The 22,080-nt window shown below is 41.8% G+C and overlaps 3 protein-coding genes across 4 annotated transcripts in view; all 3 read left to right on the top strand.

Annotated features, from left to right (window-relative positions):
* The window catches only part of LOC140301489 (Golgi apparatus protein 1-like), a 28,450-nt gene extending 22,364 nt beyond the window's left edge, over window positions 1–6,086 (top strand). For both annotated transcript variants that reach the window (XM_072379954.1, XM_072379952.1), the window contains 9 exons: window positions 70–162; window positions 272–409; window positions 998–1,121; window positions 1,198–1,340; window positions 1,448–1,549; window positions 1,752–1,859; window positions 2,277–2,397; window positions 2,551–2,657; window positions 4,051–6,086. In XM_072379954.1, coding sequence (XP_072236055.1) covers window positions 70–162; window positions 272–409; window positions 998–1,121; window positions 1,198–1,340; window positions 1,448–1,549; window positions 1,752–1,859; window positions 2,277–2,397; window positions 2,551–2,657; window positions 4,051–4,218 — 1,104 coding nt within the window. In that variant the 3' untranslated portion in view covers window positions 4,219–6,086. The remainder of the gene's footprint in view (window positions 1–69; window positions 163–271; window positions 410–997; window positions 1,122–1,197; window positions 1,341–1,447; window positions 1,550–1,751; window positions 1,860–2,276; window positions 2,398–2,550; window positions 2,658–4,050) is intronic.
* Window positions 6,087–10,682: 4,596 nt separating this feature from the next.
* LOC140302359 (troponin I, fast skeletal muscle-like) lies at window positions 10,683–14,127 on the top strand. Its single transcript, XM_072381189.1, has 6 exons — window positions 10,683–10,725; window positions 10,818–10,854; window positions 11,626–11,754; window positions 13,251–13,340; window positions 13,569–13,745; window positions 13,952–14,127. The coding sequence occupies exons 1-6, from the start codon at window positions 10,718–10,720 to the stop codon at window positions 14,036–14,038; spliced, it is 528 nt and encodes a 175-aa protein (XP_072237290.1). The 5' UTR covers window positions 10,683–10,717; the 3' UTR covers window positions 14,039–14,127.
* Window positions 14,128–15,308: 1,181 nt separating this feature from the next.
* aph1b (APH1B gamma secretase subunit) lies at window positions 15,309–21,100 on the top strand. Its single transcript, XM_072379951.1, has 6 exons — window positions 15,309–15,587; window positions 16,902–17,072; window positions 17,418–17,491; window positions 17,940–18,062; window positions 19,194–19,321; window positions 19,532–21,100. The coding sequence occupies exons 1-6, from the start codon at window positions 15,475–15,477 to the stop codon at window positions 19,697–19,699; spliced, it is 777 nt and encodes a 258-aa protein (XP_072236052.1). The 5' UTR covers window positions 15,309–15,474; the 3' UTR covers window positions 19,700–21,100.
* Window positions 21,101–22,080: the final 980 nt, after the last annotated feature.

Genomic DNA, 22,080 nt, shown 5'->3' with positions numbered 1-22,080 from the left:
AACATGAAATGTAGCAGCTGCAGTAAAGTTTCTAAGAAAATGTGTGAAGTTCCGTTATGCTCTTCTCAGTCGGAGGATATTCGGTTGGAGCCAGAGCTGTATGATCCCTGCAAGTCCGACATCAGCCGCCTGTGTCCCAACGTGGCGTTTGGAAACGCTCAGGTGAGGCGTGCTTAACACAGCTGAACGTTTCTACATCTTCTCCCGCTTTCTGCCGGCTCTTGGGCTTACTCTGGTGTCCTGCTCGTCGCCTCCCTCTGCACCTCCTCAGATGATCGAGTGTCTGAAGGAGCAGAAGAAGCAGCTCAGCCCGCGCTGCCACCAGCGGATCTTCAGGCTGCAGGAGGTGGAGATGAGCGACCCCGAACTCGACTACCAGCTGATGAGAGTCTGCAAGCAGATGATCAAGGTGAGGACAGAGTGAGGAAAAGAACCTCTCTGGACAGGTAACTGCTGCTTCAGACAACTCGCAGCTTCTTTTTGTAGTTTTGACCAGCAGGAGTAACCCCACTGCTGTCACTCAGAGGCTGTTCGCTTCTGCTCTGACATCCATCTTAGCTGATCCATTCTCAAGTGGACAGGGCTGAGTTTTGGTGTGAACACACTCAGGACTGAGGTCAGATCTGATCTTTCAGACCACATTCAGAGATGTTGCAGGATTCTCGTGATAATCTGAAGGCAGTCCGTCCTGTGGATGCGTTCTGGGACCAGCAGCTGAGCTGCTGCGAGGATGATTTCTCACCCTTGTGCAAAAAGCTCTGGATTTGTTCCGTCAGTCCTGGGAGTTGTCTTTTAACCGACCTCGACCAGAACAAGCTCGCTCACAGCTGCGAGCATATGCAACATATGTGAAAAGTTAAATATAGTGAGTAGCTATCACAGTTATTCTGATTCACTTCCTTAGTTAACTTTAACTGCAGCCTGATTAAACTGTTGTTACCATGGACACGCCTCTGGTGGTTTGGTCATTGATGGTCTGAGGAAAACTCTCCTGCAGCGTTTCTGCACTGAAGCAGATGCCAGGAACGTCCTCCAGTGCCTGAAGCAGAACAAGAACAGCGAGCTGATGGATCCCAAGTGCAAACAGATGATCACCAAGAGACAGATCACGCAGAACACGGGTAAGCGCACGACAACACGCACGCTGAAATGAATGAAGGCTGGAGCGTCCTCCACCTCCTCCTCTTCCTCCTGCAGACTACAGGCTGAACCCGGTGTTGAGGAAAGCTTGTCGAGCCGACATCCCCAAGTTCTGCCAGTCCATCCTGAACAAGGCGAGTGACGACAGCGAGCTGGAGGGTCAGGTCATCACCTGCCTCAAGCTCAAATACGCCGACCAGGTGAAAAACGTTTGCGTTAGAAATGGAGGAACACGCATGCTTTTAGCTGTGCTGGAAAGTGGAATCTGTTGTTAAATTGTGTGTTTTCGGGCCGGGGTTTGGTTCAGAGGTTGTCTCCAGACTGTGAGGACCAGATCCGAGTGATTCTGCAGGAGTCTGCGCTCGACTACAGGCTGGACCCACAGCTGCAGATGCACTGCTCCGATGAGGTACGCACACACACTTTAAATCTCTTCATCTTAATCCCTAATGATCACTCTGTGGATGTGACCCGGGCCGGGAAACGTCAGCGTCACATAACTCAGCTACAAGCGGCGCCTCCAATCAGTTTAGAACAAAACGTTTTGCATCTCTGGCTGTTTCTCGCTGCTTTCCCTTGCTGTCATCATATCCTCCTGGCTTCTCCTGCAGATCTCCAAACTGTGTGCAGAGGAGGCGGCTGCGCAGGAGCAGACCGGTCAGGTTGAGGAGTGTCTGAAAGTCAACTTGCTTAAAATCAAACAGGAAGCCTGTAAAAAGGTGCGTTGGTTTGGCTGTACAGCTCACATGTGACATTCCAGATTTTAGGCCATTTTCTAAAGCCCCAGGGTATTATTAGTAGAAGTATTATTGGTTATTTTTATAAAACATCTGGATTTTATGATGGTTTGAGCTCCTGATTGTTTTTACACCGTATTAAAACCTGTCAGCGAGTCATTTTTGCTGAAAAGCTGCCATCATGCCTCATGATGACGAGCACAGGGAGGTGGCAGGCCACGGTACTGATGGTCGCAGGGGTTTCCAAACAGTTACGGGTTGTTGTTGGTGCAGAGGGGAACATTTGAGGCAATAAAGCTGCCTCAGGTGAGAGAGACAAACCTTCTGAGTCAGATGGTTGGACCTGAGGATGGTTTCACCACAGAAAAGGTGAGTAAGTGTTGTTTTCTTTGATTGCAGGAAGTCCTTAACATGCTGAAGGAGAGTAAGGCAGACATCTTTGTGGACCCAGTCCTCCACACAGCCTGCGCTCTGGACCTCAAACACCACTGTGCTGCCATCACGCCCGGCAGAGGACGACGTGGGTGCTTTCGTACAATGTTTTCCTCTTTCTGCAGAACCTTTCTAGACTTGTAAAGATGAATCTGTATTAGGATGTAGAAGAGTTGTTATCACTCTGTGACCTATGATTCTTCCTGGGAAGGTTAATACATCGCTGCCTCTTGTCATGCAGAGATGTCGTGTCTGATGGAGGCTTTACAAGACAAGAGAGTTCGTCTGCAGCCTGAGTGTAAGAAGAGACTTCAAGACCGTATCGACATGTGGAGCTACGCTGCAAAGGTAAAGCCTTAAAAATGACCAGGAACAGTGAGATGTTTATAACAACAGACATTTCAGGTACCTGCAAAAGCCCTGAATAGCCCAAACACTGACACTAAACAAGGTTGCCTTAGTTATTTTATACCTGCTATGAAGTTAAAGGTTAAGTCAGATGTATTCAAGTTTGTTGCAGTCTGCAGCTTCATAGATGTCTCTAAATCTCACACACCTCAACTTTAAGGTGATACAAGGTATTGCAAGGGATGAACCAGTGTTGTGTCGACACATAACAGACAACTTAGGAAAGAAGCCGTTTTAAATGGGATCTTTAGGCTCTTTGTTACCAGCAGCCTGCCACAAAGACATTTGTTCCCATTTCTTTAGCTGCATCTATGAAAAACAGCAAAGATAACACAGTTTGACAGACAGAAAATAGGATTTCTGCAGCAACAAGGTGATTCCCACAGAGCTATTAGCTGAAAACTTGGCATATCTCAGCATGGTGTGCAGTGTGTCCTTAAAACATTTGAGGAAACTGGACAAGTGGAGGACAAAAGAAGAAGTGTCAGGCCTAAAAAACTATCTACAGCAGATGAACAGGATCTGAAAGTGATGTCCTTAAGAAAGAGGAAAAAATCCAGCTGTGACCTGACAGGACCTGAGAGATGCATCTGGACCTTCAGCTGATCCATCTACTGTTGGCCCAAGCCTCATCAGAAATGGTCTCCATGGAAGGGTGGCTGTCAAGAAGCCGTTCTTAAGGAAGGGAAACAGGGAGAAAAGGCTGAGCTATGCCAAATGACACAAGAAGTGGACTGAAAATCAGTGGCAACAGGTCTTATGGAGGGATGAATCCTCCCCAGAGCCCGGACCTCAACATTATTGAAGCAGTGTGGGATCATCTGACAGAGAACGGAACAAAAGGCAGCCCACATCCAAAGAAGAGCTTTGGGATGTCCTTCAAGAAGCCTGGAGAACTATTCCTGAAGACTCCTTAAAGAAATGACAGAAAGCTCGTCTCAGAGGGTTCAGGCTGTGTTGGAGAATAAAGGAGCTCAGACCAGATATTCACTTTAAAGCTGCTTAGAACCGAACAAACTCAGTTTTTGCCTTTTATTCTGTATTTATATGTATGTTTGCACATTTTTCAATGAATCCTGCATATATTTACCTGGTTTTCTTTGGCAAAATATAAAGAAATGTATGATGTAGTTGGTTCAATTCTGGATGTATCACCATACAGGAGCTCAGACCAGATATTCACTTTAAAGAATTGTACAACCTCTGTTTTCCATTCATATTTAAACATTTCAGTGAACCGCTGCACCTGTTCTGTTTGTTTTACTGTGAACATATGAAGAAATGACATTTTCACAGACATTTCCACCCACTAATACCTCCGTCTTCCCTGCAGGTGGCGCCAGCCGAGGGCTTCTCAGACCTGGCCGTGCAAGTGATGACGTCGCCCTCCAAGAACTACATCCTGTTAATGATCACACTGAGCGTGTGCGTCCTCTTCCTGGTGGGGCTGCTGTGCGGTCGCATCACAAAGCGAGTGACCAGAGAGCTGAAGGACCGGTAGAGGAGGAGCTTCAGAAAGGACTGGCTGCTCTCATCTTCCTCCTCCTCTCTCGGATGTCGGGTCTGTAACCAGCGAACCTGCACAGTGCCAACACCATATCTGGACCCCTTCCTCTGTCCAAAAACCAAATCCTTTGATCTCTAAACTCTTAACGGGGCACTGCTTTTCTGATTCAAGCGTCTGCTTTTGCTGAGGATGTTTGGGAGCAGAAGCGGGTCCGTCCAGCATCTCTAAGTTTCTAGATAGGCGCCGTTCTTAACCTGACTGAGAGCTGCTGCTTCTGACGCTAGGATTGCTTTCAGCTGGCTCAGTCCTGATGCTTTTTTTGTATATTTAATGTTGAATGGAACATTTGTTTGACTGCAGATGCCTGATCCTCACGTGGCAAACTTTGTGGTGGACTTCCGAGATGTTGCTCTGAAACGTTCTCTCATCATCCCCCCCACAGGTGCAGCCCTTTGCATTTGGACTAGTTCAGGCCTCCTTCACTTGCAAAAGACTGAAAATGAAGGTCGAGCTGGTCTGCATTAACAGGAATGTCATGTAGGATTTTTTTTAAACATAATTTGCTAATTTTGTTGCACATTTTTGCTTGTATGCCTTATTTATTGATGATTAATCGGTTCTGATCTCTGATGTGGTGTTAGCGTTTGTGAACAACTGTTTCGTTTGCTGTGAGGTCTTCAGCGACAGCAGAGCAGCTGGTTAGGGTGACGCTCTAAGATCTGTGTCAGGTCACAGAAATGGGAGTCGAAAGACAAGTTTTTGGACTTTTTCACCATGAAATGTGTCATTCTCATCCCAGAATCCGATAATTCATCCATTAATTACACACTGAGGAACATTATTAAACCTGGCAGGGCCTCGGTGGTGCCGCTGACCTTTTAAAATCTTATAAATTCCACGTCCTCGGGTCAGTCTCGGTGTCCAAATTTAAAGGTAATTAAAGATGATTTTAACAGACTTTTTTACAGGACAGTCTCTCAGATTTATGCTGAAGAAAGATCTTCTAAATCCACGTAAAACTTTCAAATCTTCCAATCTCTGCGTTGTTGCCGTGGTGACGGAGGGGTTCCAGCACTATTACAGTTCCCTCAGAATCCCATTTTTAAACCTACTGCTGAACACATTTCACGCTGAAACCTTTCCAACACTTGTGTTTTCTAACAAGTAGTTCCAGGCTGCGGGTTAAATTGAGCTAGTTGTGCTGTGGTCCCACCTGCCGAGCCAAAACAAAGAAACAAAGTACAGAAAGCATCACCTGTTACCAGGTCAAAAACAGAAATGCTGTTTTTAAAGATTTATCCATCCAGATATCAACTGAACAGCGGGAGAGCTGGGTGTGGTTCTGTTAAATCAATGTGGTAAAAGCCTTTTAAAAGGGAAGCAGAAACCCATATTTCTCACACAGTATTTGAATCATTTGAGCCATAAATGTATTAATGCTCTGCAGGGAAATGATGGGACTTTTGATCTGTCAAATTTCACCAGAACTTCCTTTTTAGAGAGGTTTTCCAGCTTTTGTTGTACATGAATCACAGGATGAATGTGCAGCACATGCAGTCCTTTCATTGGAAGGATTTGGACCCCCTGCACCCGAATGCCAGATTGATGGAAACCGACCGCTTTGAGCTTTTTCGTAACAATATCTTTGTTTCTTGTCTGCGTCTGAGGTCAGATGTGAATGAGAAGTTAACAGGAAAATAAAGGAATTTATCATAACAAATTTTGTACATAAGTTTCAGTGTGAACAACCTTCATTGGTGTGCTGTTATTTTTAGAAAATGTCATGTAACTTGAATTGTGAGGTTTGATTTACTGTGCAGAAAAAAAGTGTCAGTTTAATAAAAATGTCTGCAGTTTTCAAACGTTTGCTTCAGCTCGAGTCCCTTTCCCTAATGAAGTCCACAAGTCATTAAATGGTTGGAGAAAACTCAAAAGTCCTGGAAGAATCTGTGTTTCTCTGAGTAAAGAAAGGCCAGAAAAAGGTGACAAATTAAAGATGAGGACGATGTGAAGTTTACCTCCAGATGCATGTTGAGTTTACCAAACCTAACCAGTCAGCCCCGCATTAACTGGACTAAACCCAGGCCGGAATGATGGAATCATCACAGGAGCTTTTAACAGACGTGACACCAGCGCCGCCCCTCCCTCCACGCAGAACACGCGCTGTGCTTAGGGCCCGACGATCCATTGGGGCCCCCATTTTGCGCAATGTGACGCATTCTCCGCAAAGGATGCGCATCGCTGCCGTGAGGCGCGCGTAGGGCACCAAGTCAGCGCGAGGTAGGAGAGAAAGGGGGAAAAAAAAGAGACAGCGCACGCGTTGCTGCAATCATTGACAGCACGCAGCATCTGACCAATCAGCGGTCAGATGCGCCAACAGACAGTTGGATGCAGGTGGAGAGAAATGTTGGTATGAGCCGAGCAAGCAAAAGAAAGAAAAGGTCTAAACAAGACGAGCCTTTGGGTTTTCTGCCTCGTGCTTCACTTGAAGGTAGTGAATGTTGAAATAAAAAAGAAAAACTTTGTGGCATAAGCACCCCAGCTGCTCGGCTGCTAATCATGAGACGGAAGAGAGGATAATACTGTCTGGAGATTAGATTTACCAGCGGCTCTGATCATCATTCATTGAATGTCTTGTTAACTGTATCACCTCTGTTGGAAAAGGAGAGACGTATGCATCTATAAAGGTTTGTTCCACTGTTGAAAGAGCTCAAAATACATTTCTGCTGAGGGCCCCAGTTTGGCCCTGCATGACACAAAACTATTTTATCTAACAGCTGACAATTCTTGCTTTGTAAAACATGCTAAAGAAGATAATCATTTTGTTGTGACTTTACTAAAATAGTAACTTTTACTCTTGTAATATGCATTTCTAAAACAAATACCTGCACAAGTCTGAATGTGTCTGGAGTTAAAAGAGAGTTCTCGTTGGGCTTCTCACGGAGCCCAACTACTAACTGACAGGAAACTAAAGGCCTCAACAAGAGGATGGATTGAAAAGGATTGTAACTCCTTCAAGAAGAGTGTGACAAAAGAGTTGGGCGTGTCCAGTCAGCTGTGTCTAAAAGCACAAACAAAATGAGAAGGCTGTAAAAGAGAAGCACACAGGTCGACCGAGGGAGAAGTGTCAGGACAGATAACTCAAAGCAGTGTGTCTGAACATAGAAAATGGGCAGAAACGGGAGTCAATGTTGGTGAGCAAACGATGAATCTGGCTCATTTATATTCAGGAAACCTTCAGAAGAAAACAGGAGGCAGCCAACAGCCAAAGAAGAGCTTTGGGATGTCCTTCAAGAAGCCTGGAGAACTATTCCTGAAGACTACTTAAAGAAATGACAGAAAGCTGGTCTCAGAGGGTTCAGGCTGTGTTGGAGAATAAAGGAGCTCAGACCAGATATTCAGCTCATCAGAACTGTACAAACTGTTGTTCTGTGTCGGGGGGGTGAAATGAGGGAAGGCTCAAAAGCCCAAAGGCAACATAAGAGTTGAACGGGACACTGTTTGAGTCTGACCTGAAGGATTTGCTCTTTGGAAGGAGCAGGCTCACAAAAATAAAACTCATCACATGAAGTGAATTAGAAACTAAAGTTCTACAATTAAACAGCAAAACAAACCAAACTCCACATGTTTGTGGAAACAATGATGGATTTCATCTCGTACATCATGGTGTATAAGTGAGAACGCACACCTTCCCCAAACATGACCATTTTTAACAGAGGTAACACAGAGGCTTCTCACATTTCCATGGTGCTGCTGGAGCAGGCGAGGCACCTCTGTGACCCGTCCCTGACTTTTAGAAACCCTGTGAAAGCTGAAGGTTGCATCAGAGTGACCTGTGGCCCACCATCCACAGGGTGGATAAAACCAGAAACACATCCATAGACTTTAGCCATCTGTTTGATCAAGTTGTTTTCTTCCTCAGATACTCTGAATAATTGTGGGTAGAAAATCAATTGAAGGGATGCTATTTGACTCCAAAAGGACTCCAAAAGCCAAGACTTTGTTTGGTGCAACGGTACAAAAAAACAGCCAAACAGTGCATTCTTTCAGCTAAACTTCTTCCATGACAGTCTGAAACATCCATAAAAGCATCTCATCACTGCAGGGACGTTTTTTTTTGTTGTGTCTGTCCGCTCCGTGTTGATGCTGCAGGTGTAGATCCGGTCTGATAAAGACCGAATGAGCTCCACCTTGGGTTGAATCTAACTTCCTAAATGAGTCAGTGTGTGTTTTATAAGCCAAGAAACTGCAGAAGTGCTTAAATGTGTGTTTCAGATGTGATACTTTATTGTATGGTTTCCCAAAAAAGAAAAGAAGAAAGTGGCAAAACGTGTATGAAAGAAATCTTTTGTACATTTGTAGAAGGAAACTGGACCAGTGGGCTCCCAAATATTTAACCTCCGGTGGGGTCAGAGATGTGTGGGACTCCCTGGCTGTCAGTTAGAGGTGCTGAAACATCTTCAAAGTGCTAAAAATGATCTCCCTCCCAGGTTGAGAGAGCAGCTGAATATTTAGGGAACCACCAAGAGAAATACATCCTCCCAGTTTAGAGCTGACAGCTGCTGGAAGGCTCTTTGGTTCACCACACATCATGCATGCAGGTCTGCTGTCAGTCTCTGAAAAGAGACTGATTCATTTGACTGACATCTTGCATTTCAAATTGGACGTAATCGTATATTAACAGGAAATCCAATGGGTTGATCTCTTGATGTTGAGTTTGTTTCATCATATTGGGTTTCTTCTATGTAGTTTATTGTTAGCTTTTTGTATAGCTTGTTATATCTTGATTTGTAAGTCACTTTGGATAAAAGCATCTGCTAAATACATAAACATAAACATCTCTTTCTTCTCTGTTTGCTTTTACAATTGTGTGCAGAAGCCCTGACTTTAGACTGAAAAGTCTTTATATAATTAACTGTTTAATCACTATTCTATGACTCTGCATACCCCTGAAAACACCTAATCATTATCACATGTCATCGGATGGCTTCACATGACATGCCTTATACTTTGAGTCTAAATTTGATTCCCTTCCATTACATATCTGAAGGTGGCAGAAGACACAACATGCTATAATTTGATAATTTTCTTATTAATCTTTATTCTATATTATTTTAAAAATGGTTAGATAAAGTTGTGTCTTTAGTTTCTCTTATAAAATACCTTCTCTTAAGTCACACATAGTGATTATTAGCCATAACATTACGACCACCAGACGAATGTTAAGCCCCCCTTTCAGAGAGAAAACAGCCTCGGAGCCTTTGATGCATGGATCCTCGACACCTTTAAAGATCTGCTGTGGTATCTACCTCCAAGCTGTCAGTCTTGTTTGTCCACATCCTTCAGATGCTTGATTAAACTCAGATCTAGATCATTTGGAGGCCAAATAATAACTCAACCTCATATTTCTGTTTCTAAAAAGATTCTTAAAAATGGTTTTGAAGCTCAAAGACGCCATTACCGTTTCCATGATGGGATTCTAGGTCAGCAACATTGTTTGGGTCGATAGAACATGTTAAAGTAGCATAGACAGGAAGAACCTTTCCAGGAAAGTTTTCCAGCAGAACCAAAGCGTCGCGCTGCCTCCGCCGGCTGGGATGTCTGCTTTTGTGGAAACCTGTATATGAATCATATTTCCCTCCTGATGCCTGTGTAGGTCCTACTTTAGAGGATGACTTCTTGTTTTTTCATCAGTTTGAGCACAGTTGCTCCTCTGTTGGACTGTTTGTGTTGATTCTCCATTATCCAGGTTGTGGTAATCCCAAGTGCCTGAACAGAATGCAGTTGGACCTGGTTCTTCAAGATGTTTCAGCTCATCTGAAAGGCTTCTTTAGTTCTTACTGACTGAGGAAGCAGTGAGTTCTTTGCCTACCTGGCCAACTTCTTTTTGGACTGGACAACACAGGCCAACCTTTGCTCTTCTTGTGCATCATGACCCTATCGATGGTTCATTAGTTTTCCCTCCACTGACCTGTTTTGATGAGTCCAAACCAGTGCAGACCGGGAATATCCCACAGGAGCTTTTTTTTTTTGTGTCTCGTCACAATTAGGCCCTCGACAAAGTCACCAAATCTTTGTACTTGATCATTTATTTCTACTTCCAATGTATCAACATCAAGAAGATAAAATACCCTCAATCGATATTTTTATCAACAGCTTTCTGTTTTTGGTCTTTTCTTGTCAGCCGTAAGCTTTGACCTGCGTACTTAAATGACCCTGAAGTGAGCTAAAACCGTTGAGTCTGTGTTGTGAACCCACTCTGTGCAGAGAAGCCTCCAGAAGAACATTCCTGAAGCGTTTGTTTCAGACTCAGCTGCTGCTGTCGACCCTTCTGTCTGCATTTTAAACCAACAGGCTCTAAGAACAACTGGTGCTCCCACCCTCACACACACACACCCTGAATCAACATCTATAAAGAGCCCAGAAAGCTGTTGTAAAATTTCATTCATCTCTCTTTTCTACCAGCAGCAGGCGGGAATCAGCTGCTGGCGAGATGGCCGAGTAAGTCCTGACTTAAAGATGACTTTCTGAAAATGTAAAAGTCTTTCAATACGCTGACCATCCTTTTTCTTCTTGTTCATCTTTCTTTAAAGGAAAAAGATGTCCCTGAGCCGGAAAAACTACCTCAAGGTAGAGTATGCAAATGTTAACCTGATTTTAATCCTTGAGACTGAACCAAAAAAACCATCATGCTCAGAAACGTTCTGAATATTAAGATATAAAAGAATATTAAAACAGCTTTCAGTAGTTCTGACCCACATGCTCAGAAGCATGGCTGGTGGCACCTTTTCCAAACTTTGGCTCAGATGAAGAAGATATTTCTAAAGTTGCTATAAAGCAGCACGATCCTCAGAGGTTTCAGATGATTTTTAGCTGTCAGATAGAAAAATGTTCCCTCATCAAAGCTGCTCTCAACAGCACTTCTTTACTTATGCTGTGATTTGAAAAGACTTGAACTGATGAAGCGCTCATCGTATGGACCGGGCTTTCTTTTGGATGCTGTTTTACTTGCACGACTCAAGCATCTAGATGCAAATGTCCCTCTGACTGACCTCATGTTCACCACGTAGTTTAATGTCTTTAAAGCTGAAATATAATCTAATTTTGTACAAATCCGTGTACAATAGATTTAATGCAAAGCCATAAATCGAACCTGTTGAGCCGTTGCTGTTGTTTTTTATTAAACTAAATGCTGAAAAATTATATTAAACAACGTTACTTAATGATCCCATGGCTACAAAAGATCAAAACCTGCTTTTTTAAAGGCCAAATAAGACCCTACCTGGATACTTTTTGAAGATACAATTCGCACAATACCATGAAACACTGATTCAAAGCTGAATATGTGAAACCAGCTGCTTATGATTGTGTGAAAGTCTGAGCCATCTTCTCCTCCACCAGAGCTTACTGCTGCAGATCGGCAAGTCGTTGTTGGAAGAGGAGGCACGGGAGGCCGAGGAGGAGAAGATGAAGTACATGGAGGAGAACTGCCCCGCCCTCTCCACCCCAGACTGCATGCATGAGCTCCAGGTAGACCTCACATGGATGATTGGTTCACCATCATTTTGAAGTAGTTTCAGATAATTAATCTGAAGTTTTTGGGGATTTTTTGACATTTTTAAATTGCCGTCTGTACAGTTTTAGCTTTAGAATGAGTAGATTTAGCAAATCTTAAATCTATAGTTTGGCTTTTGGGATCATGACTCCATCATCATTATTATTATAATGAAATTTTAAAAACTCAGGTCTCATATTTGTTAAAAAAACATTTAGAAAGCAGGGGAATACTTGTTATTTTTAAAGTTTAGAGGTGTCGAGCGACCCAAATCTGGTTTGGCTTTGTAACAACAATATTTGATCTGTGTTTTACATTTAAAGACTTTATTTAAAGAGAAAATAGAAAAAAGTCCAACTCCAGTAGTAATGAATACCCTAAACTCATCTCCGCCCACATCTCCACCAGCCATTAAATGAAAAGCTAGCAGAAGAAGGTCAGCCAGGAGCTGGAGGGCGCCAGCTCAAAACAAACTTGATCCATTAAATAAGAATTTTACTCCTTTTCTGGTTCAGAATCCCTTCCAACTAAAACCTGTTTATTTATTCATTTTATTTTACTTTTATTTATTTATTTATTTATTTATTTATTTATTTATTTATTTATTTATTTATTTATTTATTTATTTATTTATTTATTTATTTATTTATTTATTTATGTTGGGTACTTATCCTTTGAGAAGTTGTGACAGCCCCTTTTCACCATTTTTGACATTTTGTGGAAAAGAATCTGCACATTAATCCATCGTGAAAATGAAACTCAGCAGCAGTTTTCACATTGAGACATCCAAATAATGACAAATGATCCAACTTAATGCTAACATGCTTCTTCAAAAAGGGTAATCAGAATGTTAGGCACTGACGGTTTATATATTATACTTTTATCAGCAGCTCCATGACTTGAGACTCGTCTGTCAGGTGCTGGTTGCCTTTGGCTGTGTCAGGATACACCGAACAGATGGAGACTGTTTCTTGGAGATCTACTTTGAGGCTGAAGGGGGGACTTTGAGTGTTTTAAATAGTTAATCACTTGTCCTGCCGGGTTGTGGCCACATGCTAAGCCCGGTCCCAGCAGCTGGCAACAAGCACTTACTGACTTGGCCTGGGGACCAGCTGCTGACCCTCAGCTAGCCAGTTACCGTACCATATCCAAGCCTCTATCATCAGTTTCTCAGCATGTAAAATAGTCCCATCCTGAAAATAGTCATGATTGGTTCCCCCATTGTTCTACGTGGAACATGTGGGCTGTTTGAGCTCATATTTGTGATGCTCTGCAGATTCAAAGGAGAAATCAGTCACAGTATTGATGACCAATTTTGTTCACGATACATCTTGTAAAACACTTTAAAATCACCTTATGGAAAGATTTACTGGGTTAAAAGTGTGATTTAACAGACTGGGACTGGGACTGTGATCCCGTCATAGGTTTGCACTGAACATTATGACACCTTATCATTCGTCTCTAACATCAGGAGCTGTGTCGGCAGCTTCACAAGCAGATCGATTTGGTGGATGACGAGCGCTACGACATGGAGATGAAAGTTAAGAAATGCACCAAGGAGGTATAACTTTTCTGGGTTTCTGGTTCTGTATTTAGGACATTTTATATGTAAAAAAGAAGCTGATCTTTTACCCTCAAACCATGAATTATTACCTTTAAACTCTGGTCTTTATTGGTTAACTTCACCAGAAATAAAACATTCCATTTCTATGCAATTTGGGGACTATCAGTGCCATTGAAACCCACCAGAGTGTGTTTAAGATGAACACATCTGACTTTCTTCCGTCAGATTGGCGACTTGAAGTCAAAAGTTCAGGATCTGAATGGGAAGTTTAAGAAACCGGCCTTGAAGAAGGTGCGGATGTCAGCTGACGCCATGCTGGCCGCACTACTGGGCTCCAAACATAAAGTGTCCTTAGACCTCAGAGCCAACCTGAAGCAGGTCAAGAAGGAGGTGAAAGAGGAGGTGGGTGTCTCAGATCAGAGTGCACTTAGAGCACAATAACAGTCTTTAAAAATCTCTAAAAGTACAACAGTGGAGCGTTAATCTTTCAACCACAAGCTTTTCCAGAAAATCCACATTTGTCAAACACCACACAGTGTGTGAGTCCTGAGTTTTTACTGTTTCTCTGAATCCTTCTGCTGGTTTGGTTTCACATGTGTTTGTCACAGGAGAAGCAGACGAGCGACTGGAGGAAGAAAATCGAAGACAAGGCCGGAATGGACGGCAGGAAGAAGATGTTTGAGACAGAAGCTTAAATGTTTTTGTGTTGTTCTGCTGTTGACCAGCGTGAATAAATTAGTCTGTGATGTGCATACAGATTATTGACAATCTGTATGAATGGTAAAAGGATTTTAAAGACTGTTTAATTAATGATAAACAGAGAAAATATGCCACAGAACTCAAGTAAAAAAAATGGTTTAATTAGATTATGATAATAAATTATCTGGAGAACCATAAGAGTCACACAAATAGGAATAAATCATCTAATTATTCAACAGCTAATTGCACATGAAGAGATGATTATAGATGTGTTTACTATTAGATAATAATTTAATGGACAAAATGACAAAATAATTCCCTATTTATGGTAATGTGCAAAAAATATATCCCATGATAAACTTCACACGACTTCTTCTTTGGATATTGAAGCAGAAATATACAAAGCCAGATGAAGGGAAGATGGACAAATACATAAGTTTGGGGACATATACACAGAGAAAAATGCAAATATATTAACACATTAATTAATTTATGAACAAAATACAAAGTATTTAACATAATTGGCACATTGTGTAAAACCTAAATAAAAACAGAATGCGGTTGTACTGGCTTCAAAGAGGTTTATGAGCGCATACAGACAGGGTTCGAGCAAATACATTTCAACATGACAAATTCACAATCGATAAATGATGAAATGAGCTGCTCTCACTTCATGTTCGTCTGTTAAAAACTGCCTCTTTCAGATTGAAATCTGTGGAAAATTATGAATGCGGTATTCTTATCGTATACTGCATCATCCTGGAGTATCTGTCTATTATATATAAATTATGGATTTGAAAACATACCAGTAGATGATATGCTAATATTTAAGTCCATCTTTTATATACAGTTCAATATCTAAAACAAAAATAGTAATATATGTTACATTACTTTTTTATATAATTTTTGTTACATTTATATAGATAGATAAGACAAGATAACACACACACACACACACATATATGTATAATTTTACTATCCCTATACAAATATGTATAAGTGTGTGACGTTTACAAAGAGTTTAAAATATTGCAGTTTGAATATTATATTAAATGTTATGTGGCCTATCATTGGGTGGAGTGTTCATTGTAGAGATGATTATTTACATATCTATTTATTAATTTATCTAATTTGATTTGAGTTATTAATTATTTGATTCATTTTATAGTTCGGGGCCTACATATCTTTTCTGTTTATGTAATTATTTTGTTTTGCAATAAAGTTTTTTGGGGAAGTGTTTTTTTTTCACTAGTCACGTGAGAGCATGTGACGTCATAATAACCCTGTGATACACTGGTGGTGGAAGTAAATCACCAGCAACAACAGAAAGCTAAGAATTTTAATATAAAAGTTAAAGACGGACATCTGTAGTTTTCGTTTCTACGGAACTAATTAAGGCGTCAGAGCCGCTGGTTCCCCCTGAAGAGCCAAAATGACGGCAGCGGTGTTTTTCGGGTGCACCTTTATCGCCTTCGGCCCGGCCATCGCACTGTTTCTGTTTACCATCGCCCGGGAGCCGCTGAGGGTCATTTTCCTCATAGCAGGGTGAGAATAAAGGTTTTTTATCTTTTTGTAGCTTATTGTTAATCTTTAAAAATAGAAGGCGAACATCTAAACTGCTGCCGGTTTACTTAAAGACAAAGCTTGAACCAGAGCTAGCTAGCTAGCTACCTGATCGCTTCCTTAGCTAGCTGGGCTGCTCCTGTTGGCTCTTATTTCGGTTGTCCTGCCCTAAAATTGGGCTTACTTTCTATTTATATTCACATACCCGACACTTTTAGTGTCGTTTCCCTTTCATATATATAATTATAAGTATATTTAATTTATATCACGTTAAATCAAATATATATTGGAGTCCTAACTATATGACATTAGCTTAACATCCTGTTAAGACAGTTAACGAAAGATTTCCCTGTTCCGTAGGTTAAGTTTAATTTCTTATGGCATCATTTTTTGTTTGAAAAAGGGTCACATTTGACGTACGTTTAAGTTCAGAAGACTTTATTTGGCATAAACCATACACGATGTGCTTCTTAGTGATTGGTGCTCCCAGAAATGAGAAATTAGCTTGTGAGCTGTTTGACTGAACCAACACATCCTGTGTTGACCAAAAAAAAACTTAGATTTTTGTTCCAGCTTTTCAAATGTAAATTTTCTTGATACTGTGCTGAATATATTTCTAATATTTAGATTGTTCTCGTGACGTAACAATCCTTTCTCTGACACTGAGAGTTTTCACTGTTTTCAGACATTTAAGAGATGCAGTTTCATCTTTTAAGCATGGTTTGGGTGACTTGTAGAAAAGAATAATCAGGTTTCAGGCTGTGTTTGAGAGTGTTGGAAGAGAAGAGGCTGAGCCTGATAAATACAGCAACCTTACACAGTATATTGTCAGTAACTGTGAAACAAATGATCGATTCATCCTCAGATTACATGTTGGTGCTAGAAATGGTGTTTCCCTGATTTTTACAGTGTTCTTGTAGTCGAGTGATAATACCTGTGCGGTTTGAACATTGACCTGAATATATGTTAGCACCCACTTTTGATAACTGCACATAATTTGGAGTTTTTACTCAAGCAGCATTGTGTTCAGATTGAGAGGTTGGACTATGGCTGCAGTTGCCTCAGGCCTGTGTGTCCTAACAGCCGGTTGTAACATCAAGTGAAAACCCTGTGGAAGTCGACTATTTTGGAGTTACAGTTCGTGACCTGTTCTGCCTTAAGAATATCTTAATAATAGATAAAGGAGTGAATGTTGGGGAACATATAGAGCTAAGCATGGATCGGCAAAGATACTGGATTGAAATCAAACAGAAAAAGATGAACTTTTCTTTCTTTATTCATTTAACATTCTTACAGAGCGTTTTTCTGGCTGGTGTCCCTGCTGCTGGCATCCTTGGTTTGGTTCATCTCGGTTCAGATCAGCAACAAAGACAGCGCAGCGCAGCAGAAAGGTCTGCTCATCTTCGGTGTGGTACTATCAGTCCTGCTGCAGGAAACTTTCCGCTTCGCTTACTACAAGCTGCTGAAGTAAGTCGCTGCCATGGTGTCGGATGATCCTGCCTGTGTGAATCTTTTCATCTGGTCCATTTCATTTCACTTCATTGTGGACAAAAACGTCCGATTTCAGACATTTGAATTGTGCACTCTTTCTTGAACATGATCTCAACCTGCATTGTCGTTTCCCAACATTGCTTATGTACTCAAGCTTCCTGTCCTAGTTTCCTGCCTTTCAGTCTGAACTGTTAAAGGCTTATTGTTGCAGCTCAGATCATGTTCTGCTAACTGACATACATATTTCTTGTTGAGGTTCTTGTTTACAGCACACAGTGAAATGAGAAACTAAGACTCTGCTGTGTGTGTTTTCTTCTGCAGGAAAGCAAATGAAGGCCTCCTCACTCTCAGTCAGGAGGAAACCATGCCCATCTCCATACGACAGCTGGCCTACGGTACAGTTAGGCTGCCTCACCCTTCCCAGATTCAGCCATACAGGGAGCGTAGTTTGTGAAATACACCGGGCAGGTTTTACTGCTCAGTCCTCTAAACACGGCTGTAAAACCACCTGTGATTTTGTTGGAAAGTCTGAAGGAAATGTTACTGATGTCAGTAAGGTTCTGTCACTTTGAGCTTCAGCATCAGAAATATGTCTAATGGAAACGAATGACAAAAGACATCAACACGTTGCATAACGAAAACTTTGGATTAGCCTTTTATTTTTAAAAGTTTGAAATAAAACTCGTAGTTGCCTTCTGGGAGTGGAAATAATAAAAATCAAACTTATTTTAACTTTAAAACATTTTCTGCTTTTTTTGCTTGTAAATTTGAACTAAAATCTTTTACAATGAGCTAGAATCTACAGTTAATACTACATGTGTTGAAAAGTGATTTATATTGCAGTGTCTGGCCTCGGCTTTGGGTTCATGAGCGGAGCCTTCTCCGTGGTGAACATTCTGGCTGATTCTGCAGGACCTGGGACAGTTGGGATCCACGGAGACTCGCAGCACTACTTCCTGTCCTCAGGTAATAATTCGCATTATGCTCGAGCTTTGATTTCCAGGTTTCCAGGTTTTTGGAGCCTCCACTGACAGCAGGCAGGGGTGTCTTCAGATTTGTAAAGAGTCATTGAAAGTCAACTGAGAGTAGATTTGGGTAAAAGAGTTGAATATACTTTAAATAGAGACTACAGCTCCTCGATGTAAAGTACGAGATACTTCTTAACGTTAGCTTAACCCATGGTCCTGCGTTTTTCAAGAATTCATTCAGACTTAAAAGAAAATGAAAAGCGTTCCAATCTCGTTTGGCTATCAGAGAGCATTCTGGGATTACATTATTAATTATTGTCAGAACGTGGATCGATGGTGGGATTGGGTGCTCCTTTTGAAATTTGGTCAAAGCAGTCAAGTCTTCATCAGAAAAGATGAAGATGATAAAGAATGGAGACGATAGCCCGGGTGTCGGCAACCTTAAACATTCAAGGAGCCACAAAACCCTTTTGACATCTAAAATGATCTAAAACTTAAATTATCCACCTGCAGAAAATCCATTCGGATACTTTTCAGCAAAGTCTGTGTTTATTCTGGAAATGTCTTTTTGTTTTTGACAGTTTCTCGCCACACATCAAGCAGACTAAACCAGTATAAACCAGTATAAACCAGTATAAACCAGTCTCACCAGCAGCGAAAGCAAATGAATCTGCCCTCTTAGCTTAAACGCTCGTCACAAACTTTTCCTTTCTTGGGTTTATCCATGGCTGGCCTACCAGGGTTGCCAGAGGGTGTAATTTAGTAAAAGAAATAGTTTGAACAAAAAAATAAGAAATAAACTGAGGAAGAGATCAAGAGGAAAATGAGGCGAGCTCATCCTCAGGAATTATTTTAATAACCGGGAATATGTAATATATCTTATCTGGGAAGATGCCGGTCACTTATGGTCATTTATAGTTTGGCTGATCTGACTGGAAACATTGTTTTGATCAGATTCAGAAGTGTTTCTATGAGCATCTAAACTCCTTATGCACTTCCTCTAAATGTGAAATCAGAAACAGCAAAACCGGGTGGATGATCCCAAAATTAGCCAAAATTCAACCCTCTGCGATGCCAACTTTCCACTCCAAGGAGGAAAATGTTGATGTCTTTCTCTTCCGTTCTCAAGCCTTCATGACTATGGCCATCATCCTGCTTCACATGTTCTGGGGCGTCATCTTCTTCGACGCCTGCGAGAAGCAGCGCTGGTGGGCGGTCGCTGCTGTCATCGTCAGCCACCTGATAGTGTCCTGCTTGGTGAGTGAGAACCTTTAGAAAACCTGAAGCTGGGATCATTTGGTCCGAGTCTTTGTTTTTATATGGACAGAAGCAGAATGTTTTGGGACATTTGAGCACATTTCTTTGGTCTCTGAGAAGCTAAAAGACTTCAGATGATCAGAAACTGAAAAGGAAGAAACAAGAACTATTTGAAATGTCTTGTTTTGGTTTGTGTGTCGTCTTCTGCAGACATTCCAAAACCCAGAGTACATCGCCAGCCTGGTTCCCACCTACGTCAACTTGTTCCTGATGGGCGTCTGGGCTTTTTACACTGCCGGCGGGTCCCTCAGGAACCTCAAACTCTGCCTCACCTGCAAAGACAAGGACTTCCTGCTAGCCAACCACCGACCCAGATAACGTTGCATTGTAGGCAGTTTACCACACACACAGAACACAGCAGGAGAGGGAGCGTTACCCCTGTTAATCAGCTGCTTCACCTGGGGGGTAATTCACCTTACCTAGTCTAAAAGTAAATGAAAGTAAAAGCAGCTGAAGATGGGAGATTATTTAGAGTCACGTCCAGCTCAGTTTAGATTCGTCTCTTTGCCAACAGTCGTTCCATCTTTCACAGCTTCCTCTGTCAGACTGTCCAAATGTGGATTTACCACACAAGGAAACTATGTACATACTGTAAGTTTGCATTTTAAAGACCTGATGTGTAGATAACAGAACTTTTTCCATCTTTAGCATTTAACTCGAAACGAACACACGACTGGTGTTTATGTGTTTGAACTCGGTTTTCTTAAAGAGCTTAAAGATCTCGTGAAGACACAAGTTAAAACTCTGTAAACATTACACAAACGTTAAATTTCCTGCTTCTGTTTCAGCTGAAGACAAACGGATGCTGTAGAATAAAATCGGCACGGATTAGCTGATTGTTTATTGCTTTTCTTTACTCAAACACATCAGAAATGCGAGCGCTGAGGAGTTTCCTCAGTGATCTGTGAATGTTCACCTTTTAATAGCCTTTTAAGTTTGTTTTTTGGCTAGCACTGGAATTCGTGAATTACTCCATGACGTCAGAAACCCTTACAGTGAATTCTTTCCTTTGCACCTAATTTTCTGCTGTTGTTTATCTGCTTGTACAGTTTGTATTGATTAAAGTCTGCAGCGTTTAACGCAGATGGGGCGTAAGTTAGCTAATTTAGCCGAGGAAGACGATGCACCTGAAACTAAAGCAGTGTGTTCCAGTCACCTGCAACAATGATTCTTCCTGAAGGCCCCTTTTAATTCCAGGACTGGGTCACAGGGTTATGCGTCCCAAAAGGAGTGGGGGGGGAGTAATGTTTGGCTTCTACCTGTTTCTGTTTTTGCTCATTCGCACACTTTCAACCTTTTCTTCAACATCGAGTGCCGATCAACTCGACTGGACCAACAGGTTTCCTGAGTGGTTACTCATAAGCAAAGGTGGAAAACACCAAAGTCAACTCGCATGCTGCGTTCACAGAAAGCAGTCGAATACTCAAGCAAATAATGAACCAAGAACTGAAGGACTGTAGCGCCGAAGAGAGTACAGAAGCAACATGTGTTCCCTGTGTGCTGTAATCACAATGAAAGTAGCTATGATGGAGTCCTCTTTGGTGGAGGGCCCGTTTTATTTAGACCCTGCTGCACCACAGACCTCCATCACTCTGTTGAACTCTGTTCATCTCCTAACTTTCCATCGAGCCCCATCAGCTGCTAAAATGTTCCATTTTTCCAGTAGACTTTGGTTTATGACTTGGAAAAAAATAAAAATGAATGACATTCCCATCAGAATCTGATACTTTTTTTGTTGTTGGAGCAAATGTGAGCATGCTGGGAAATAACTCAGTAAACATTCATCTTAAGATGCTGTTTTCAGTGGTGAGCAGCTGCTAACATGACTATTGGCTGCCTTCAAGCCTGTATGTTCAACCAAGGAGCCAATAGCCACGAAACTTAAACAATTGGTGATAAATGGCCAAAATTATTCAGTGAAGTTCAATAAGATGTGTCCTGTTTTGTCATCAGTGTGTTATATCCTGTAGAATAGATGGATCAGTTTTCATTCTGGGAAATACAATGAAATACATCAATAAAAATGTTGCCAACAACTTTTCTGTCACATACTTTTCTTCTCAGGAGTGCTGGATGGATTCTAAGTGCTTATAATGAATGAAAAGTACATCATAGCTCAGAGAGGAACTTAGAGGCTGTTAATGCAGTTCTGCATGTCTGTTCTTAGCCCTGAAGATAAAAGTCATTAAATATGGAATTAGAATAACTCCAGAATTGTTCTTTAAGCCTAAATTTCCTGCAGAAACAGCCGTGTCATGCAGCCCTTGATGATCAGACTGCTGACACAAAGCAGGCGCCGGGTTTTCAGCGTGTGTGAGATGAGGCAGAAAGTTGCACGCTTCAGTTTTCAGGTCCATAAATATATGAACTCTTAGGAGTTGGTGTGTTCGGTCACTTTTCATTTAGCCTCTTAAAGCTTCCCTCCATCGAGCCCCGACTCTCCTCAAGTCCTGTTTCCATTTATGAAAGCAGACACCTTCTGGCAGGGCCACACAAAGCCTACTGGGGTCCCCGGGGGCCTCGGCCAGTCAAAGGCCTTTTTACCCAGACAGCAAACGCACAGACAGACAGACGCAGGAAGCGTTTCCTCCGTCCAAAACCAGACTTTCACATGCAAATGCAGGTCTGTGCAGCGGGTGACCGCACGGTCACAGCAACCGTGTTGCAGGCTCCGCTCCTGAGGCTTGTGTTTCCTGTCC

The sequence above is a fragment of the Leuresthes tenuis genome, unplaced genomic scaffold (genome assembly GCF_036924035.1).
Source record: "Leuresthes tenuis unplaced genomic scaffold, fLeuTen1.0.hap1 SCAF_2, whole genome shotgun sequence".
Taxonomy (NCBI): Eukaryota; Metazoa; Chordata; class Actinopteri; order Atheriniformes; family Atherinopsidae; genus Leuresthes; species Leuresthes tenuis.
Note: the sequence above shows the minus strand (reverse complement) of the source record. Positions and strands in the feature narration are given on the sequence as shown.